This window comes from Rhinolophus sinicus, chromosome 1, assembly GCF_057876585.1.
Source record: "Rhinolophus sinicus isolate RSI-liver-muscle chromosome 1, RSI-T2T, whole genome shotgun sequence".
NCBI classification, from domain to species: Eukaryota; Metazoa; Chordata; class Mammalia; order Chiroptera; family Rhinolophidae; genus Rhinolophus; species Rhinolophus sinicus.
Window position 1 is genome coordinate 188,358,815 of NC_142501.1, and position 23,457 is coordinate 188,382,271.

Sequence of the window (23,457 nt, forward strand, 5' to 3'; positions counted from 1 at the left end):
ATGAGGTAGGTCTCCTTTCCTGGTGCCCTTTTAATGTTTCTGTTCTGGCACCATCACCCTGTATAACAACTCTGAATTTACTTTCTGTCTCTCCTGTCAAATCATGAATCTTTGAGGGCACAACTGTGGCACAGTTCCCTGAGTCCTGAACTCCCAACATGTACCTGAGAGACAGTAGGTGTTAAATGTAAGCTGAATAATTATTTATTCCATATTTTCCAAAAATGTGTTCCATATTTATGAACACCTAAAAAATCAGCTGGCAAAAATTAGTGAAGATACCAGACCAATTCTTGGACTTACCCAATAAATCGTTACAGAGCTCAGAAGTGGACACAACCATTTGGGAGATTCTATAAAGAGTCCCTGCGTATTATAAATAACTAGCTCAATAATAATACCACATCATCTCCCATCTTCTAACATCTTTTATACTGTTAAGGTCAAATACATAGGATGGACAGAAAGCAATAGAGTGCAGGAGGCTGTGGGCTGGAGAGGTTAGAGAAGTCATTGTAGAGAAGGCGTGGTCCAGATCGTAACTGTGGCACCTGAAGGAGTGGAGGAAATAGCGCCTGACGGGAGCTGGATATCCCCCAGTGCTGGGAATTATTTTACTTCTCTGGAACCTAGAAACGGTCCCCCCTCCCCAATCCTCTGGATTCAAAGCAAGCATAGATTAGAAACGAGCTACTCTTCCCTGGGTGGAGAAGGGTTTGGGAGCTTGGTTCTACTACTTGTTTGGGAATAAAAACATGAATATTAGGGACCTACCTGCAGATTGCTCTTCTCTTGCAATTATAATGGCAGTCCGGGAGGCTTCTTGGTATTTTTTCAGGGCCATGTACAAGCGGAACAGGTATTTGGCATCCTGACATACAAACCATTAGACAAACATCACTTTCTTCATTAGCTAAGGGGAGATACACCTAAAATTTTGCATTTCGGTTAGAATCACATTTGCTTTCCAGTAACAGGGTCGATATTGTTTTTAAAAACTCAATGAATATTTATCGAATATTTATTTAGAGTTTAATATATGCCAGGTAGTTATCTAAGTACTGGAGAACTAGAACCCATTTAAATCCTCATACCGTCCCTGAGAGGAAGACACGATTACATACTAATTTCACTGATGAGAAACTGAAGCACACAGGACCCTCTCCAGAGCCAGGATTTGAACCACAGATCTGGCTTCAAAGTCTGTGTTCCTAACTTTATTCCCTGTCTCTGAAAATGAAATGTATTCTTATACAATGTCCCAACTTAGCAAAAATCTCAAAAATTTTTACCCCTATGTAAATTTCTCTGGCCTATAAAATTTTCTTTGGCCTTTGACCATTTTCTACTCCTATTGTCTTTAACTCCACACAATTTCACATACTTGGTGCCGTTTCCTGATTATTACAATAAGTGGACGTCAGGGGAGGTGGTTTGGGACAGTTTCAGGGCCTGTACCCTTTAGCAGGTTAACTTAGCCTCCCTGAGTCTCAGGGTCTTTATCTGTAAGGAAGAGGAAATGGATTTGGGATCAGGACTGTTACCATCCTTTCCAGCTGTGACATTCTAGTGCCTTCTCTCCATACCTGTGATTTGAGTTCCTTCACAAATAGATCCCCTTGAACACCAAAGCAAAAGGGAAGAAAACGATCTGGGGGCAGACTCAAAGGCGTTTGAGTGTCCCCACCAGGACTCAGAAAAGACTGCTTTCTGCATGAATTCCAGTGGAGTCACATATTCTGAAAATAAGTTCTTAGTGACTTAGTTCTACTTTCTATATCTAGTGAGTTTTATGCTAAATATGATTTTTATTCCCATAATTTTTGAAATATGAACAAAGTACACTAACTTTTAGGAATTAGTGCTAATTCTTAGTTCTAATAATTATTTTTCATAGTTCCTAGACTAAATAAAACTAACATTTGCGGAAAATTGTGGGTGGTAAGGATTGTTATCTAGAGGGATGTGGCTATTTCACAGGTGGCAAATGCTCATTTCAAAGAAAGGATGTACGCAGTATCCTCTAAAATGCAGGGTCTATCTAAATGGCCTAAGACTACATCCTTAGGTCAAATTCTGACAAATTTTGTAAGTCTGATGCAAAAGCTACAACAGGTAAAAACAGGGCAGAATAAAGTAAAATAATAATTAGGATACTTAAATAAAAATCCAAGTGACAAAAACATGGTTAGTACCTTAGGCATTCCATCAGTCTCTCCCATAAGATGGTCTATCAGTTGACTGGTCAGTAGTTCATCTTTGGCCTGACCAACCTGTTCAGGAAGAAAAAGAAACAGTAAATTCAAATCTTAAACCTAAGAAGGGGAGAGATGGGGAGGACAAATAATCTGCTAAGGAAATGGAATTTAAAAATCTGTAAAAATACCTATAGTCAAGTGCCTGCAACATAAGTGCAGGGTCTTTCTCATTCATTTGGAGTCACCATTAATAAAAATCCATCCTTAGAAAATGTAACTTTTTTAAGTTGCTATATCAAAATACTGTACTTTTTTTACACACAGAGAGAATATACTCCATACATGTTTTAATAACAACTTTCTTAAGGTAAGTGACTATGTCACCTAGAGAACAACATCTGTGATTTGCTTTGAAAGAGGCTGGGGAGTTATGGCTAAAACAAGACTGGCCATGTGTTGATAGCTGTTGAAGCTAAATGATGGGTACACGAGAGTTTGTTTGGTGTAGTTTTAAATATGTTTGGAAATTTCTTTAAAAGTTTTTTTAAAAATATTGGTATTCTGAAACGTTTCATTACAGAGTTTACTTACAGTTTCAATTGCCATTTCTATTGCTACATTGTCTTCTGAGCTTGAACATTTCAGGAAGTGTTTAAGAGCCTGAAATGAGAATTGCATAGTAATTAAATAATCTTCAGACTGCTTTCACATTGAGAAAAACAAAGCTTTCACACACACAAAGTAATTATAGTTTGCGAAAGTATCTTCATCTCAAACAGGGGTTTGCACAGTGCTGAGTCTTAAAATATATACTTAAGAGGCCGAGTGTAGTTTACAAAATGGAAAGATCCAGCTAACCCTCTGAAGAATCTAGTTCTGATTTCTGATGAAATGAAAACAGAAAATGTGCCCTCTTTCAGTAGGAACATTTAATTATTTTCATGCATTTACTCATTCAACAAATATGTCCTGACAACCTGCTACTATGTATATGAGACTGTGATAGATGCTATGGAGAATACTAGGAAGGATGTGATATGGCCCCTCTTTTTGTATTATATACAATCTAATTCATCACATCTGTGTGATGTGATGATAATATAAGGAACCAATTATTTTAAATCATAACTGTGGAACTCCTGAACATCATACCACCACAGATAGGAAGAAATTTAAGGTTATAAAAGCTTAAGAGACAAATGGGCACATAGCCAGTTGGTTACAGGTGTTCTGAAGAAGAGCTGATTAAACACTGGGATGATCCCACAGATCTCACAAAGGAGAAAGGACTTGTAGATGAACAGGTCTGTGGTAAGTGAGGAGAATGGCAGAGAAGACTGGAGATGGAGAACAAGGATGGGAAAGACCAGCGGGAGTGTAGGCCTCTTCAAGGGAAAAAGCTGGATGCCGGAAGGGCAGCTCAGGCTGGCTGGCAAAATTGTGGAGGAGTTTGGACTTAATGTCTAAGAGAGAATAAACAGCAAATTGGTGGCCTCAAGGCAATGCGCACACAGACACGTTTCCTAGGCCAGCGAGGTATTATACAAATATCTGTGTCCACAATCTAAAACTGGGAGACCCAGATTTCGGTTCCTTGTGAAAAATCATTATGATCTGGCATTATTGAGCTCCAACTTCTAAATGGCAAGTTTTCTGGAGGTTGAGGAGCAGCTGTTCCCTTCAGACAAAACAGGTGCCATCCAGTAGTCCCTATCCTGTCACACACAAGCCCCACAACTTCATTTGTTAATGTCCCTTGCTTAAACCCTGTAACCCCTGCTTTATGGGCTCTTTAACAGTGAAAGTAAGTACCATTTGGGGGAAAAAATGAAGTACGCATTATAGGGAAAGACACTAAAAACAAGGAAAACAGGAAACGATTGCAATAATCTAAAGTGAGGTGACCCGGGTTTGGATTAAGTTGGTGGTAGCTAGAGTAATAGATGTGAGAGATATAATGAAGGAAGAACGTGATTGGGTGTGGAAGACAGAAGAAGATTTTAAAGTCAACTCTGAGAATTCAAATCTAGGTGCCTGGGAGCATAATATATTTTTAAACTATTTTCTGTAATCATTCCTGTGGAGTCCAATCTGTGTTTTCTTGGCAAATACTAACTCGTGAATACTGGCCACACAACAAGAAGAATTTTCCAGCTTGAAAATGCTGTTTCTCTCCTTCAAAATATAAGGCAATGCTTTGATAATCTTCATTAGTAGTGTCTTCAGAACCTACAAAAGATGTTCACGGAGTAAAATATCTGAGAAAACTTGCTTACCTTTTATTGCAAACCTAAAACTAAGATCTAAAAACAGATGATCTAAAAATAGGTGACTAAAAACTTTTAACAGCAAGTATCAATGTTATTATCAGTGTCTGTTTTCATTAAAAAAAACATATTAATCATAATTATCCCACATATCAACTTTGTTTCATCTTTTCACTCAAAAAAGGAATCAGTAGAGGAAATTATGAGACTCTGAGAATCTAGGTTTTGGTTTGACATTACCCTAGCAACATTTATCATTCTTTGAGAGTCTCAACCTCATTTCCTAAAAGAACAGGAACAACTATGACCATGATCTCAACTATGATTTGCCTCAAGTTTCAGAACAATCAAAAACAAAGTTAACGATAATACAAATGTAATCTATCTCCCTTTCTCAACAATGCCTGGTTTACACAATAGTCTATATGTATTTGTTAGAAAGTAAGGAAGATAATATTCAAGTGGACAACAGATGCTATTTAAAGACAATTACTGTTTTTCTTTTGGTTTGAGGCTTAAATATATTAAGGACAGAGGAAGAAGGACCCCAAAGCTGCTGGAGCTCCAATTCACTGTTTACATTAACCCATGTAACCCATTAACCCATGGAGACCCAGGAGATTACTGAAGTGTAACAACAGCCCCATGCATCTAGCCAAAGGCAGATATGGACTTTATAAGAGAAGGGTAGAAAAGTGTATATGTTGTTTTGGGAGGTTCGGGTGGGAGAGGGTGGGAGGGTGTGTGTGTGAGTGTGTGTGTGTGCATGTGTGTGCGCATGGGCACATGCATATGTGTATTATATGGGATAAACCACATCCTTATGAAATTTGAAAAACTTAAATGCTTTACTACAATGGTGATTTGTAATGTTACAACAGAAATGTCATCTGTCAAGTTAAACAGTAATAATTCTAATGTTGCTTTTATCTGTACTTCCTTTTTTCAATAGCTCTTTATTTGCTCCAATAAAGATTGAATGACTTCCTTCATTTGAATGACTTCTTAAGATATTAGAAGATGCTTTTACCTGTTTCTTCCCTTGAAGACAAAAATATTCTCATGAGTCTTATAATCAACTCTTATGGTCATTTTGTGAATTAAAAATAAATAAATAACAAGAAAAGACAAATATTTTATGATTCACTTATATGAGGTAACATGAATAGCCAAATGTATAGAGACAGAAAATAGAGCAGTGCTTACCAGGGGCTGGGGGAAGAGGGGAATGGGGAGTTACTTTTTAATGGATGCAGAGTTTCAGTTTAGGAAGATGAAAAAGTTCTGGGGATGCATAGTGGTGATGGTTGCACAACAGTGTAAATGTAATTAATGCCACAGAACTGTACACTGAAAAATGGTTAAAATGGTAAATTTCTGTTACGTGTATTTTACATTATATTTTTAATTTTTAAAAACAAAACACCACCACATGTTAAGTATGGCCCATAAGATGAAACTCTAAAAATTATTTCAGTAGTTTCTAAGAATAATTACAAACATGGGAAGAAAACTTAGAAGCAAGTGTTCTCAGAATATAAAATTCTCTTCTGGATTATCAAAATCTTTAAAAACCACATCTTTTGTCTATCACTCTTCTTAGTAATCACATATTCTTAATTTGTAACTCAATTTTTAAAATGTATGAAAACATTTACTTTTTCAAAACTCAGCCTGCATTTTCTATCACCTTCATTTTGGAAACTTGCCTCATCACTGGTTGATCAATAGCAGGACCTGAGAAATCTGGCCTCTCTTGGAAGTCACCCAAAAAACCTTAGTTTTTGAAAATGGTCTTATAATTCCAGCTCACCTTTAAGGTGATAGTAGGGCTCTTCAAATCTAACCAGTAACATACAGATAATGTGTGTGTGTGTGTGTGTGTGTGTGTGTGTGTGTCTATGTATAAATGGTGCGTGTGCTTGTGGGTATTCCAATCTGATCATTAGATCATAAGAGATGAAGTGTTTCTATGATAAAAATGTTTAAGGGAAATTATGGAAAACAGTGATATTTACCAATAATGTCTGCATAGATTTCCATTTTGTTGTGTTGCTGAGCCAGTGTGAAAGCTTCATTATTACATTTGGACATAACAAGAAACTGGATGGCAGACCCATAGTCCCCTAACTGTAGAAAAAACCTAAAACAAAGTACTTAAATTAGCTTGACAAGTATAATAAGTTTGTCATTTACAAAACAAAATCTTTTTCAACCATGAGAAAACATTTAACAATAAAAATGTTTTCTGTAAAATGCAGTTCTATATTATATGCTTATATTTAAAAAACAGTCTCATACGCTGACAACAGCCTTTGAATTTAAACACTCAGACCTAATTTAAAAAATAGAAAATAAATATTCCACTTGTATTTAGTTATTTGATAAATGGAAGCAGGAGCTTTATTCCACTTGTATTTAGTTATTTGATAAATGGAAGCAGGGGCTTCCTTTTAAGGCTAGTTTTTGGAAATCCAAAAATACAAATGCCTCATGTTACCTGGCTACCATTTTGGCTCCATCCAGTGACTGGGTCTCCCTGACAATACTGACAGCCTTTTCAGGACTGTTCAGGTGATCCAGGTAGATTCGGATGACACTGTTCCATTGTTTTGCATTCTCATAGGCCACAACGGCTTCTTTGTATCTATAAGAAATACTTAGTTCAGGAAACTCTCTTAACACTGTCACATTTGGGGGAAAAACAATAAATGTTTGGGACACTTTTTTTCTTTTATTGGTGGTGGGTGCTTGTTTTTCTTGAACTTGTTTTTCATAAGAATACCAGCAACCATCTCACTAAAATATGCTTCTTATGGACATAATGATGGTGAATGATCAAATACTTGCATTCTTGTTAATTAGTTAATAGGGTGTTGACAAACTAACAGTAAAATACCAATATTGAATTTTTTTCATCTGAAACATATCAATATAATTTTTTACATTTTTACTGGTTTTTTAATGTGAAGGTTATAATAGTAATATAGGCTTATTTTAGAAAACATATATAGAATTTTTCACAATTACAGATATAGTTTAACAGTAATATACAAAAATCTGTGTGTAGTGACCTCTAGATGGCGTTCAACTTCTCTTCAGTCCACTAGCTCTCCAGCTCTTTCCACTTCCACAAGGTTTTTTTAGTGTACATCTCTATATCCTAAGGTTCTTTTCTAAAAGTGGAGGGCATTAACCTTTCAAAATATCTTAATATATATTCCCAAATAACTTTCTAAAGGCTTTAGAAATGTACACCCCCATCAGTTATGTATATATAACAAGTGCATTGTGACACTATGGTTATTAGTTTAAAATAAAATTTTCCCAATGTGATAGGTTAAAAGGATAGACTGTTGCTTTAGTTTAATTACTATTAGTGAGGCAGAGATTTTTCATGTTTATATGAAATACAACTGCATAATTGTATTTCCTTAAAATGTTCAGCCACAGATGTGGAATTTATATGTCTTCACTTTTTTCCCCTCTGCATCAGTTATCCTCAATAAAAATGATCATTGCTTAACTTCATTTTCATGTCATATTATATCAGAATTTCAACTTCTAGTATTTAACCCTCAAAAAGAGATAGTAGTCTATTATTTGAATACATAAAGTGTTGAAAGAGGTATGTAAAGTATGGGGAAAATTTACTACTCTGGTACCTCAGGCCAGACAAGGGGTAAAGATGTTTTCTGTCTTTCTCTGCTTTGCCTTTTTCAGAAGGTTGCAAATATCAATTGCTAATTTATAAAACATTACTTTAAGTTTGTGTAAATTTGAGAAACTGTACAAACCTTCCATCTGCTTCTTTAGCTTTGGCATACTGCAAGTGAATCTTTGGAGAAGAAACATGAGGCAGAAGCTCACCAACTTTTGCCCTAGAAAGGTAGGTTTAGGAGAAAAATATCAGCACTCTTCACGCCAACACTAGCTTCCTACAATCAAATGTTAGTTCTTGGGATTCAAAAAAAAAGTTATCATGATCTTTAAAAAACTTGGACTCCGACAGGTAAAAGTAGATTTAACTGCCTTCTCTCCCATCACCCCCCAGCCCACTCCCATTGAAATGAAGGTTAGTTCATTAACTCTTTGGGGCAATGGGGCTTTTATTTTTTTTTCTTAGTAACTTATCTGATTAGGGATTTTCTCATACCAAACCAACAGAATGTGCTATTAATATGAACTCATCTAAGAAGAAAAAAAAAGAAAAAGAGGTGGAGGCAAGGCCCCAATAGGAAGAACAGGATGTACAAGCAGGAAGAACAGCAAGGAAACAGTGAGGAAACCACTGGCACACACTCATTTCCACACCTGCGCAGAACAGATTTCAGCAAATTCTTACCAATTCTTACAGCGGATATAGACAGATGCTGCTTTGTCATAGTAGAGACCTTTTTCATATAGTTGGGCTGCTTCTGAAAATTGCTAAAAGGATATGAGATTATGAAAATACTAAATTTATTATGTATGAGACCACATGACTTTTGAAGCATAGAAAAGCATACCTTCATATTCTCCAATATGGCTCCGCAGTCTCTTTTCAGGACCCTGCTGGGATGCCTGAGGGCTTGGTTAACCCCTCGACGTATGTCTCCCATTCTTATGGACATCTGAGCCACTCCAGCCAGACACACTTCATCATGTTCCTATGATTAGAAGGCAAATAATTCACAAATCAGACCCTAGCTTAAAATGTTGTATGTTCGCCACACAATCAATTTAAACCTGAAAGGAGCCCAAAGGATATGGTTTACTTTCATTAATCCTTTCAGGCAAATTCCAAGATTTTGAAATAAGGTTGAGTCTTTTTTTTTAATCATCTGTTGCAAAGTTGTATTTTTTTCTTCAGAGTCTAGATGTTTTGTGTTTAAGGCCAAACTTTTACTACCTTGTCCTAATACGCTGCATATCTTTGTATGTCTTCTTGGTATAAAATTTTATATAAGAAATATACAGGAGGGGGCCGGCCCGGTGGCTCAGGCAGTTGGAGTTTCATGCTCCTAACGCCAAAGGCTACGGGTTCGATTCCCACATGAGCCAGTGCGCTCTCAACCATACACACCACTGTTCCCCAATACAGTCCTGTTCCCATTCCCGAATAAAATATATTTTTTAAAAAAGAAATATACTGGATACATAGCATTAATGCTATAAATAATATTAAGAGAAAAACCATTTATTGACTATTTCTCTACTGGGCATGATTACAGAAAAACTTTATTTAAAATTGTTTAATTCATTAAAGATAACTAAAAAACTTTTCAAATAACTAATCTGAACTAGTGAAGTATAACGGCTGATTACATTTTATGTAAAGCAGCATGTCTAGTAGAACATTCTACAATGATGGAAATGTTCTGTTACCTGCCCTGTCCTACATGGTAGCGAAAAGCCACAAGTGGCTACTGCACACTTAAAATATGACTATGTGACACAGGAACTGAATTTTAAATTTTATTTAATTTTTAAACTTAAATAGCCACATGTGGCTAGCGGTGACTGTATTTGATAACACAAAGAATGAACTAAAATAGATGTAGCCTATTGATAAAGAAAATATCAAACACCCAAGAGAAAAACTAGCAAGGAATATGATCAGCAATTAATAATAAAAAAAAAAAATACAACTGCCCAATAAATAAAACTCAACTTCATTAATAATCAAACACATAAAATAAAATGAAATACCTTTTACCTTTTTTTGCTGATCATAACATTCAGTGTTGTTGAGATTATGGTGGAAATGGACACTTTTATACATGAATGATGGCTGTATGAATTACTACCAGTGTTTTTGGAGAGCAATTTAGCAGTATAAAACATTAAAAGCACACCTCTTATGACCTAGAAATCCCACCTGTAAGAATACATCCTTCAGAAATACTATTTTAGGTAGCTAAAGATACATGTACTGGGTAGACTATTCATTGCAGTGTTTTGATAGAAATAGAAACAAAAACAATTATAATTCAGTAAGCGAGTGGATGAAAATTTTATGGTAACGTCATCCCCTCTTATCCATGGTTTCACTTTCCATGGTCAACCATGGTCTGAAAATATGAAATGGAAAATTCCAGAAATAAACAATTCGTAAGTTCCAAATTGCTGGCTATTCTGAGCAGCATGATGAAATCTCACATCATCACCGGGAATGTGCATCATCCCTTTGTCCAGTGTATCCAAACTGTATGAGCTACCTGACTCTTAGTCACTTAGTGAATGTCTCAGTTATCAGATCCACTGTCACGATATCACAGTGCATGTGTTAAATATTAAGTAAAATAAAGGCCCCAAACTCAAGAGTAGTAATGCCAGCAATTCAGATAGGCCAAAGAGAAGCAGTAAGGTGCTTCCTTTAAGTGAAAAGGTTAGTACAGTACAATAAGATATTTTGAGAAAGAGACCACATTCACATAACTTTTTTTTTTCAAGGTTTTCTATCACAATCATTATAATTTCAAAAGCATCAGTAAGAATTTCAATTCTACAAATTTCCCCATTCTTATGGACATAATGATGGTGAATGATCAAATACTTGCATTCTTGTTAATTAGTTAATAAAATTGCTGAGACATAAAAATATTTACTGTTATATTTTACATTAACTCAGTTTCAAAATAATAAGAGTGATATGGCACTAGGATCTCCATAGAGATAGATCTCAGCCAAACCACTAAAAATTGCCATTAGATACATCAAGACATATATATATATATATATATATGTATGTATATAGTTTCAAGTGTACATAACAATGTAATAAACATTTCATCCCTCACAAACTGATAATCCCCCTCCCCTAATCTATTACCTCTCTGACATCGTATTAAATCTATTACAATTCCATTGACTCTGTTCCTTATGCTATAATCCATATCCTGTGACTATATATATATATATAATTATAGTTGACATACAATATTATTCAGCTCAGCTTCAGGTATACAGTGCAGTGGTCAGGCATCTACATCGTCCATGAAGTGTCCTCCCTAATAAGACATGAGCCCATCTAACACCCTACAAAATCTTTACAACATTATTGATTATATTCCCCAAATTGTCTTTCATATCCCCTTTGGCAATATTGTAGTTACCAATTTATGCTGTCTAATGCCTTCCCCTTTCATGTAACTTTTACTATAGTATACATAATAATTCTGTTTTATACTAGTCATTGTTGTTCATCTCTTACTGTGCCTAATTTATAAATTAAACTCATCATAGGTGTGTATGTATAGAAAATAACAGTATATATAGGGTTCAGTATAATCATGGTTTCAGGAATCCCCTGGGGGGTCTTGGAATGTATTGCTACAGTAATAAGAGGACTACTGTACATCCAAACCATGGAATCTTACAAGCTCTACTATTGAAACAGATTCATATGTATTGACTCAGAAAGACCACGAAGCAAGCAAATGCTGCTTTTCACAGAATGGATTCTCAGTTGATCTTTGTTGAAATGATTTCATTTCATATGTAAAAATCCATATTATATACACATTTGTATGCTTAGAAGAGATTCTGGTTGGAAATATATAAAATCATTAATAGTGGTAACCATTAAGGGGTTTGGATGGAAGAGAAAATGTTGGACTCTCTCTTTGGTGACTTTTTAAATTGACTATAATGAAATTGTAACACTTCTATAATTAAAATACTAGATATAAAACAAAATAAAAAGATTTTTCAATCTTTACAAAACATTACCTAACTTAAAAACATCAATTTTTATTGCAAAATTTCACTTCTTGAGCTAAAATTCTGGGTTGGAGTCGTGAGTAAAGTTCATGTTTACCAGGTTCATCATGAGAGATCTAACCATGGAACTTTAACGGCCTGAAAGTTCACTTACAAAGTACTTACTGAAACTTTTTAAGAATAAAAGGAATAGCCTTATGAAAATCATAGTTAGCCTGTAAATGGGAAGGGATAAAAATCTTACTCCTAACCCTAATAAAAAGCTCATGTTTAGGATGCAATGGAAAACATCTCTTTTCAGACTGATAAAAATAGTATCATCTTCAGTTTTTAAGAGTTTAAAGTGTTTTAAAATGATTTAACTATGTCCTGCAAAATTGTTAATCAACTGAAAAAAGGCTCACCTGCTAAATATTGAATAAATACAATGCAAATAAGGTCATGATGTTTTAAATGAAACTAACAACAAACCCAACTATAATTATGCATCTTTAGTCAGTTACCTTATTATCACCTGTTATTCCTTTCTCATAATGAGCCAAAGCGTTTACATAATCACCCCTGAAAGAAAAATCAGAGTGAATTTTAATACATATTTAAGTACTTTATTTATATATACAAGATTTAGAGGATAATCTTTGTCACTGAGTTGCTTAAGCTCACAAAAGATGTGATTACATTCTTTCATGAGCAGTCTCTTATTATTTTGCTACTTGAAAAATACTTTTTAAGCTGGATTACGCTAGAGTATAAAGTACTACTGTGTTTCCCTGAAAATAAGACCTAGCCGGACAATCAGCTCTAAGAAGTCTTTGGGGTAAAACTTAATATAAGATCCGGTATTATATTATATTATATTATATTATATTATATTATATTATATTATATTATATTATATTACATATTATATTAGACCTGGTCTTACAGTAAAATAAGACCCAGTATTATATTCTTATAGTAAAATAAAACCGGGTCTTATATTAATTTTTGTTCCAAAAGACGCATTAGAACTGATTGTCCGGCTAGGTCTTATTTTCGGGGAAACAGGGTAACTGCAGTATGTTAGGCATTTTGGGGAGCTTCATTTTTGGTTATCTCCTTTGGGACACAAAATGACAACTGTGTGACCATAAAAATCAATGTTTTTTTCCAAACACCCAAAATTTGTAAGTAGAATATGTATTGAGAGAAACTGGGTAGAAACAGAGGAAAACACTGGCTAACAGTATTTGAGGGCGCTGGTTCTTACTCTGATAAAAAGTATTATACAGAATATCATCAATAATACTGCCTATTCCCATGACTGATACTAACACAGTCTGCATATCCAGAAGAAATATAAATCATCTCAATTCATTTTTATTATTTGGGACAGAATGGATCAGTGATTTGCCTAAGATCCATTTGGAGATCCATGTTCCTATGAGAAACCATCTCCTCCAGAGTAAATTAATGAACTCTGAAAATGGCATTATTTGAGATCTGCCTGAGCTCTACCTCATCAGCGTAGGCAAGTTACTCAACCTCTAAGCCTCCCTCACTCAGTTTCCTCATCTGCTGATGTTCAAGGAATTTTTTAGAAGACAAGCTGTTCTGTTGATTGAGAACTTTGTTTTGGACAGCCCTGGGCTTCACAGTCAGCAATCTCCCTAAACGGAAATGTCTAATAGTTGGATCCAATTACATCACAACACAGCTAGGGATGTCTCCTGACAACAGGAATGACAGGTCCTCTTTCAGAAACCTGAGGTTTCCCTGGGCAAGCCCAACTACGTGACGTTAAATTAAGATTCTGGAACTCTCACTTTATGTTATTTGACTCACTTCACTATTATATTATTAACATTTTGGAACTCTCATATGGATCTAGCTCATTTATCTAATCCTAAAGAGCAAAAGCCCTCCCACAGTTGACAGACTGGTCCTGCTTTGACCTTATCGAGGTCTTGGATGCACAAAGAAACAGACTGTTGGAAATGAGCATAAGCCTAGGGCCTTAGGTGACAAAATCAGTAGCTGGAGACTGCTGGGATATTTCATATAATGAGCTATATTTAGTTACTTACTATTATCACAAGGGAAACTTTCCTGATTGTTGGGGGCCGGGGTGTATGTCCACAAATAGCAGTGAAAGTTTTGGGATTGGTGGTTTTGTGGTCAAGTGTTGAGCAGACAGGGTTAAAAAATATCAATAACAAAGCACAGGCTTTCAGTTAGCCTTGGCTCATCCGACTAATGAGACAGTTTGAATTTGCAACAAAAACTTCAATTCCCCTGAAAGAAGAGAAAAATCCAAGTCTTCTACATCGTCCGAGAGCTTACTGGAGTGTTTGTTTGTGCTATGATAGGATATGGTGAGTCATATCCCAATGTACTGAGCCCTTTCTCTTCAGCACAGAGTTTTGTACTCTGAGAGCCAGTCACCCTCAGGACAGAGATGGAGGGCCAGGGTACTGGGGCCTTGTCCCTTGTGTTATGCACTAAGATGTCAATTTGTCCTTTTTTAATATTCGGATTTACGTTTTAAGGGACAGAAATGTGACAAATTTAAATCAAGGTGAACTAAGAAGAAATAGTCTCCAAAAATGTTTTATTTGAAATAGACAAAATTTTAAATAAGGTATCCTGGTTAGAAATGGAAGTACTTTTTGATAGAATAATTTTTACAACTATAATCTGTATGTCAATATTCTCAATGAATCCAAAGTCTATATGAAAATAAAATGGAACTATAAATTTTTAAAATCAAATGTTAAAACCATATTTTCTTTGTTCAAAGAACAGTATTTTTCCACATTTACTATTTTTGCAATTGGAATGTATAATTAATGTCAAAAGAAATTGTCCAGGTGTGATGTAGTTGGCATTGCACGTACACATGCGAACTTATATTTGCAAATAAATTATTAATTTATTGTCTCTGCAGGTATTTCATTAGTATCATTAACCATGGCTGAATATAAATTAACAGTGGATCCTGAAGTGGATACTTCTATGCAGCACTGAAATAAAAATGTATATATAGTCTGTCCATTAAGACTACTGATAATTAAGACTGTCTAGCAATTAAGGGCATTGGAAAATTAAAAATCTCTCAGAATAGATTATGTCATTTCCAAAGGTGGGGAAGATTTGTGAAGCCTATTCAGGCATCATGAAGGATCATTACTCAAGCACTGAATATCGGCCTGTGAAAAGCTTCTGGTCTGATTTTCAACATTAACTGTCAAATTTTTACCCATATGCAATTCAATTTAAAAAAGAAAAACTACAAATGTAAGCAAATAGAAGCTGTAGACCAAAACCAGGTATTTTTCACTATGCCTTGAAATTACACTGCAAATGTTCAAAGTGTTCAAAGAGGTCAAGGTCATGAGCATAGGTTATGAAAAGCAGTATGTCATCCTTATGTTGTTGGAAATGTGATTCAAAACAATATTTAGACTCTAAATGTAGAAAAGGCTTAGACCCAAACTTAGGTTTTGATGCTAAAAATGAAACTGGGTAAATGCATGGATAAGACAGCGTTACAAAAAACGTGTTTTGGATGTATAATTAATATACGTTTTTCTCCTTAAAAGCAATTATTAAATCAATGGAGGGCCTTATATTAAATGGCAGTTTAAAATTGCAGCTATTCAGTAATTAATTCAGTAATCACTAATTCGGTAATTAAATATTTATTGAATCATATAAAGACAAGGACTTACATGACTTCAAGCTGAACAGCATATTCTTTCGATATAAATGGTATCTGGTCTGGGGCCAAACGTTTTGCCAGTTGTAAAGCACTGTCCCAATGCAGTAAGTCCCTTCTCATCTATTAGCAAGAGAAAGACCTTAATTCCAAATGAGTCAATTCTTTTGCACCGTCACCATCTAGAGCTAGTTTTAATAAAAGTGATTATAAAAATTTTATGTTTAAAAATGAATCTCCTTGCAAAGATGATATATTACTATAAGGTACATTCCCAATGGGGTGACAGAGCCCACAAGGGAGTGAAAATTGGTTCTTGGGGAACAAAAACATCTTTGCTATTACAATGGTTTTTGGCCCTCCAAAACTCAATTCTACCTAACAAAATCTTATTCTTTAGCATTTGCTTTTTTCAATAGGGAAACATTACACTGAATTTAAATTGATTAGAAGTAATTCAATTAACCAATTAAACTTAATTTTTCTTCTTAGAGGGGAGATAATTTAAAAAATTGAGAAGTCTTCTACTGTAGGAACTAAGGTTATTTTCTGAGAAAATCTGGAGCTATATCACAACATGAATAATAGCAACCATAAATAAAATGTGACTGCCTTCTCCCTGGCTCCTGAGGTCTTTTATCTGAGTCTGATATACACTGCCAAATATAAACTAATCAAGAATCTTTTAGAGTTCACTCCTCGATTTATTCACATTTTGTGAAACACTAGTAACAGCTAACATTTTTCAAGCACGATTTTCTGCCAGGTAATGTTCTAGGGCATTAGCTTATTTACTTTTCACAACTAGGCCTTTTGCAATGAACCATTCTTGTGCCCATTTTAGAGATCCAGAAACTGAGGCAAAAAGAGGCTAGTTTTGTACACAGTCACATTTGTAGTGTGTGGTAGAGCTGGGCAGTAAGGCTTTGCCTCTGACTTCCTTACCTAGCTAACTTGTCAGCCTTCAAGGTGAGGTTAAAGGAACGACAGGGTGCGATCACCCCACTCCACTGTGAAGCCATCACCTCCTTTCCAAATCTAGTAGCACATGACAAGTATCCACAGCTAAATGCAGAAGAGCTAAGACCACGTCTTTGTGTCACTCATCGCAGCCATGTTCCTACTTCAGTGCGTACCAATCCAAGTTCTGAAAATTTTTCAGTGTCTCCAATTACCTCAAATAATATTGTAAAATTATCTACCTTTTTTCTTAAAACAAAATTATGTCACTTAAAATTTAAAAATGAAAATTTGCTTTAGAACAATACGGAAAGGTAAGTTGTGAAATTAATAGCCAATATGTTTTCAAAACCACCTCCCTATGTAGCTGTGGAAATGCTGGTTTGAGGTAGAATAATGTTAATAACAACAGCTACCACTTTTGTGTCTTTACTATTGATCAGGCACAGTTCCAAAAGATCTAATCTTTTTGTAAGTTATAAAATCGGTTCTCTTTGGACACATTTAAACTTTATTCGGTAACGTTAGAATAAATACCATGCCTTTGACGGCTCCACAGAATGCAGAACTAAAAATACTTGTTAAGTTAATGAGTACTCAGGGGTTTTTAAAGCTGAAGTCTAAATTCTAGGATGGGGAAGGCATATGGTGTCGAGAAATTTTAACTGTATAAGAGACGAGGTCCTCCCCTACGTGTCCTTCTTCCCCTCCTTATTCGCTGCCATACCTCCAGGGCAGCAACAGGACAGCTGGATGCAAGGTACAGGTCCTCAGCCAGGCTGAAATCCTCAGTAAACATGGCAAGATGTCCTGCCAGAAGATTGTACTCCTCTATTCCCTACAAACAAAAGCAGTTTGAATGAGAAGAAATGCAAGGCTTTAAGTTTTTTAAAACTTCCTACTAATAGGAAGTGGTAATGTTCTATCAATTAACTTGTTTATGAGTTAATTGATAAGAGATTAAGATTAACCAGAGAAATTTAAATGTTTGAATACCACTGAAATCCTAATTCTTATAAGATGCTGTTTACCTTTATTCCTTCCAAGGACATCACCATGCCAACATTTCCAATTTTACGATAAACACGGATTGCAAAGTCCACTTCCATGTGACGTAGACAAGCTCTGGCCAACTCATTCCAGGCAGCATGATCATTAAGGATCCTGCATATTTCCCAAGCATCAGAAAACCTAGGATTTCAATATATAAGCTCAATCTGGGAGCTCTGCTTGTCCCCAGTAGGCAATTTTCAGATCATATATAATTTAATGCTATGCCCCAAATTTTACAAAATATTTCTCATCTGTAATCATCATTTCCAAGTTACGAAAAACTACATAAACTTTTCTTCCTTTTTTTATATGGATTTTTTTTCTTGAATTTCTTTTATTAATCTAAATCTACTCTGGGTAACCACCCTCCCTCATTAACAACTCATTCTATTCCTTCTTTCCTCCTTTCTTTATCTTTGGTTTACTTCACACAAGGTAAAAATTATTTTTGTTCTCACATAAGTCTAATGAAATCAGTACTCTATTGCTCTAAATCTGGAAGCTTAATTCAGGGGTCAGCAAACTATGGCCCAATAGCCAAATCAAGTTAGCTGCCTGTTTCTGAAAATAAAGTTTGAGTCGAATGCAGCCCATTCATTATGGACTGTCTCAGCTATTCTTGTGCTACCACAGCCGACTTGAATAGCAGTGACAGCAACCCAATGGCCCTTAAAGCCTAAAACATGTACCATTTGCCGATCTCTGGTTTAAAACATGTCATAAATGCCAATTAAACACTTCGTGGAACCTTTACATTCGTTAATATATTACACCTATCCATCCATGTCCCAATGCATTTTCCCAACCAACACACATTTACTGAGCATCTATTATGTGCCAGGAAGTGTGTGTGCTTAGAACCAAGGTACAAAGATCAAATACAGTCATTGTCCTTCAGGCGTCATCACTGGCAAAAGTGAAGACACAGATAAGTAAACAGAGGACTGTAACACAGTACGACAGAAGTAATCGAGTGCTTATAATATATGAATCTTTGTGTTAAGTACTCTGTATACATTTTCTCACTGGATTACCCTAACAATCCTATCCACTATATATGAGGTGTGACTGAAAAATACAGTGAATGTTTAAATTTTAAAAAGTTATTATTACAGTAAAAGACACATTGCCATTGATCCCCCTCAAAATACTTCCCCTCACTTCAAACACACTTCTCCCATTGTTCTTGCCACTTTCTGAAGCAGTTCTGGAAGTCCTCTTTCATGAGTGTCTAGTTGTGCTGTCGTGGCTGCCTCGATGTCCTAAATCAATTCAAAACATTGACTTTTCATGGTCATTTTGACGTTGGGGAAGAGCCAGAGGTCGCACAGTACCAGATCCAGTGAATAAGGTAGATGGGGATACACCGTAATGTTTTGACAGAAATTGCCGTACCATCAGTGATATGTGACACAGCCTTTCCATTGTGATCATAAAATACGGTGAATGCTGTTGCCGAGTGCCATCCAATGGAAAGGTAGGGATCTGCAATATGGGAAGCGGAGCGTTGAACCTTAGTAACAATGTGTGACAAGTTTCAACTTGTTCGATGCAGTAAGTAGGGCATGAGCTATGATTGAGAGAAGGTTTTAAAGTGTGTGGTAAATCATCCTCCATGACAACACTCTGTGTGACACATTGCTTCTGGTATACAGCAATTTCTGTCAAATAAAAACATTACGGTGTGTCCTCATCCACCTTATTCACCAGATCTGGACCCGTGCAACTTCTGGCTCTTCGCCAAAGTCATAATGATTCAGGACATCGAGGCAGCCATGACAGCACAACTAGACACTCACGAAAGAGGACTTCCAGAACTGCTTCAGAAAGTGGCAAGAATGATAGGATAAGTGTGTTCGAAGCAAGGGATGGTGTTTTGAGGGGGATTAATGGCAATGTGTCTTTTACTGTAATAATTTTTTTTTATTTAAACATTCACCATATTGTTTGATCACACCTCATATCTTCTCCTTTAGAGATGAGGAAAGTGAGGATTCGAGGCCTTAAAGTCACAAGTCACGCATTGGAAAGTGGTAAAGTCACATAGTAAAGCCGAAGTTCTCTAAACCACTTATAAACTGTATCCTTGCTCTGAGGCAGCACAAGAATGTCAGTAGGCAGGGGGCTTCAGGAAAGGCTTCCTGGAGGAGGGGAGGGCTCCACTGCACGGTGAAGAATGAGGAATTACTACATACAGAGAGAGGAGAAGGGCATTCCAGGAAGAGAGAGCAGCATGTGCCAGGGCAGACAATCATGAAAAATACTGAATTCAAGCAGCCAGTGGAACAGAGAGGGAGTGGAGGAGTGTGGACAGCTGGGACTGGTATTAAATCATCAATGCCCAGTATGTAAGGCTGAAGTCCCTTTAGAGTAAAGATTTCTTCCTAAAGGCAATGGGAAGTCACTGAAAGATCTTCAGAAGTGGAATGACAGGATCAGAGTCACATTTCCAAATGTGTGTGGAGAATACTTGCAGATGAGGTGGTTATGAGGCTATCAGTAGAGAGAGCAGTCAGAAGTGGTTACATTATAGGACATTAAAAGTTAAGACTTGGAACATGGGAGTAGGAAAGAATCCAGGGTGTGTGTGTGTGTGTGTGTGTGTGTGTGTGTGCGCGCGCGCGTGTGTGTGCGCGCGTGCACATGCATGTGTGTGCATGTGTGGCGTGCACATGCAGATGGTATGTGTGGTAGGGCATGTGCATGCATGATTAGTACATGGGAAGAAAAGGGAGCTAGGAAAGATAAGTTGTCTTAAACAAGGCACGTTTGAGGAGCTCATGGACCTCCAACATATGACTGGTGTAAGTTGGAGTTGAAGACACACATTCTGGAGTCAGCCTCACAGATGGTATTGAAGCCATGTAAGTAGAGGAGATTCACTCAGGAGAATAATTAGAGTGAGAAGAAAAGAAGGAAGCTCACGGGACCCTCTGTGAGAAACAGCAACATTTAAGGGATGGTCAGAGGAATTAACCACAAAGGAATTCAGTGGTCCTAAGACATAACAGGAAGAACAGGAAGAGGAAACCTCAATCAAGGCAAAATCAAACTTTATGATGATGAAACTAAGATACTGTTGAAATAAGTGGGTTCATTAGAATTTCATAATAACTGCGCTAGTTGGGTGATTAGAAACCTTTTTGTTCTGAGGGGCTTTTCTTGGACTAAAACACCAATATTCTTACATTATGACTTCTTTCAGAATTTATACACATTCTCACATCCATTATCTTATCTGAGCCTCACAATAATCCTGTGAAGTAAACAAGGTAAATACTGTTATCTCCATCTACTTTAATAGGAAGTTGACCTTTAAAATCACAACAGCAAATAAGCTCCATGAGAAGTGTTCAAAACCCTACCTTTTCAGCATTAAAGTCTGTGCCAGCATTTGTCTCAGTTCATTAGGCCCCACATTTTTTAAACTGTGGAGGAAGCTGTGAGTGCCAAGGTGGATGTTGTTTATTTTTCCACTCTGTGTCTGGCAGGTCAGCTCTCCGTTATACAACAGCAAAGGTTTATGAGAGAAGGGAATTTTGGTGCCACCAGCCAAAATGACCTTGGATCCTATAAAACAGACATCTTAATGCTGAAAGTTAATACTCAGCACAAACAGCAGAAAAGAATGTTTTAATTTCATTGCAATGGACATTTCTTTATCAACAAATGTACGAGAAAGTAATTCAGTACCTTGTATAGTGCCCTTGTGAAAGACGTAAGTGTATACCTTGTCATCATCATAAGCAACAAATACACCTTTATCCATGGGCCAGTTTTCCCAAAGAACACCTTTAATGGTCGGTGAAAAATCTGGAATCTCATAGGTGGTACCATTAACCTACAAAACAGGATTTACAGATTTGCCCCAAGTCTGTACATAAATCATCATTTGCCGTCGTGGGAGCCTGTATGTAGCCTTAGTTGGCATAGCTTACTAACCTATTTTCAACCCAACAGTGCTCTAACCATAATAGGAAGGAAAGATTTTTTTCCCATTTTCTATACTATGTCTAGCTTGAAAAAAACTGTAGTTAAATGGCAAATCAAGGGTTTTACGTAGAATTTGGTGAATTTGCAGGGAAAACTACAAGCCTGAACACACAGCTTCAGGTTAAGGAAAAAAAAAAGCTGAAGCTGCTCAAGATGACAGAAATTCACAAACTATGAACACTTGTGTTTAGAAAATTTTCAGTAATACTGAACATAAAAATACTCCAGCTAAAAAAGAAACATAACTTAATTCATATATGATTTGAAATTTAAATAAATTCCACTGGGTATGTTTTATTTCAAAAACTTCTCTACAGTGCATTTTAACAAACATAAAATGTACTGTTACAGTAGTATAAGCTATTAAAAAAATAAATCCACACATTCATGTGAACTTGGGCAGATAGGCGTACGTAGATCTTGAATGTAGAGCTGAGAAATACCTACTTTCTCCCTAATCTATCTACCTCTAAAAATAATGAAATACAAAATTTCTGCAAATAAGCACTAATACTATAGTGCTGTGCTGTCCAGTACAGTAGCCACTATCTAATATCCACATGTGGCTACTGAGCATTGAAATGTGGCCCGAATTAAGTAAGATGTGCAAAAGTATAAACTACACACTGGGTCTCAAGGAGTTTAGTGTCAAGAAAGAGTATAAAAGATCTCACAAATAATTTTTTATATAGATCATATACTGAAATGATAATACTGGGTAAAATTAAATATATTAAAATGAATTTCACTTGTTTTTTTTCACCTTTCTTAGAAAATGTGGCTAGTAGAACATTTAAAATGATATATGTGATTCAAATTATATTCCTATTGGGTAGTGCAGCTTACCAGGTATTGTACTAATTACTTATATATGTAATCTCATTTAATTCTAACCTCACACTCTACAAGACAGGTATTAATTATTATTATGCCCATTTGCAGATGAAGAAACTGAGCCACAGAGAAATTTGCCCAAAGTCACACAACTAGTAAGTTGAAGAGCCAGGATTTGAACCCAGACAGTCTGGCTCCACAGTCCATGCTTCTAACCACTATGTTATACTGACTCAGTTTGCAACGATGACATCATTGCCAGTGGATTGGTGGTAGAATTTTCTTTAAAAGGCTGCTTATTGTGTGGCAGACACTGAACTAAAAGCTTTATGTGCATCATCCATTTAGTTTTTACACAATAACCTACAAAGTATTCATTTTATAGATGGGGAAACTGGGAATCCAATCAAAGTGAGAGCTCATACCACTGATGCCATTTGCTGGCTGTGTGACCTTGGACAAGTACTTATCTTTTCCATGCCTTCGCTTCTTCACCTATAAAATGGCAATAATATGAGTATTTATTATTGGGGCTGCTGTAAGGATTAAAAGAGATGCCTGATATATGTAAAGATTACTCAGCACAGAAATATTGGTTGTTATTATTACTAATCTTATATCCAGTTCTGTCTGTCTGTCTTTAAAGTCCATGCACTTAACTACTACACTCTACTGCCTCTTTCCAGGACAGCATGTTCATGAACTTTCTAGAATACATCACAAGTCATCCTTTACGGGCATATAAGGAGTA

The 23,457-nt window shown here is 36.1% G+C and overlaps 1 protein-coding gene across 6 annotated transcripts in view; it reads right to left on the reverse strand.

Annotated features, from left to right (window-relative positions):
- The window catches only part of WDR19 (WD repeat domain 19), a 67,635-nt gene that overhangs the window by 14,773 nt on the left and 29,405 nt on the right, over positions 1–23,457 (reverse strand). For 3 of the 6 annotated variants that reach the window (XM_019741926.3, XM_074322431.2, XM_074322442.2), the window contains 15 exons: positions 21,573–21,720; positions 21,245–21,449; positions 17,858–18,017; positions 17,554–17,664; positions 15,880–15,989; positions 12,673–12,730; positions 8,974–9,114; positions 8,811–8,893; positions 8,263–8,346; positions 6,966–7,112; positions 6,484–6,608; positions 4,315–4,427; positions 2,790–2,858; positions 2,196–2,273; positions 775–871 (listed from right to left, as the gene is read on the reverse strand). In XM_019741926.3, the coding sequence (XP_019597485.2) occupies positions 775–871; positions 2,196–2,273; positions 2,790–2,858; positions 4,315–4,427; positions 6,484–6,608; positions 6,966–7,112; positions 8,263–8,346; positions 8,811–8,893; positions 8,974–9,114; positions 12,673–12,730; positions 15,880–15,989; positions 17,554–17,664; positions 17,858–18,017; positions 21,245–21,449; positions 21,573–21,720 (1,729 nt within the window). Of the gene's footprint in view, positions 1–774; positions 872–2,195; positions 2,274–2,789; positions 2,859–4,314; positions 4,428–6,483; positions 6,609–6,965; positions 7,113–8,262; positions 8,347–8,810; positions 8,894–8,973; positions 9,115–12,672; positions 12,731–15,879; positions 15,990–17,553; positions 17,665–17,857; positions 18,018–21,244; positions 21,465–21,572; positions 21,721–23,457 lie in introns of all 6 variants that reach the window. The other 3 variants (XM_074322432.2, XM_074322424.2, XM_074322417.2) reach the window with 1 other exon arrangement.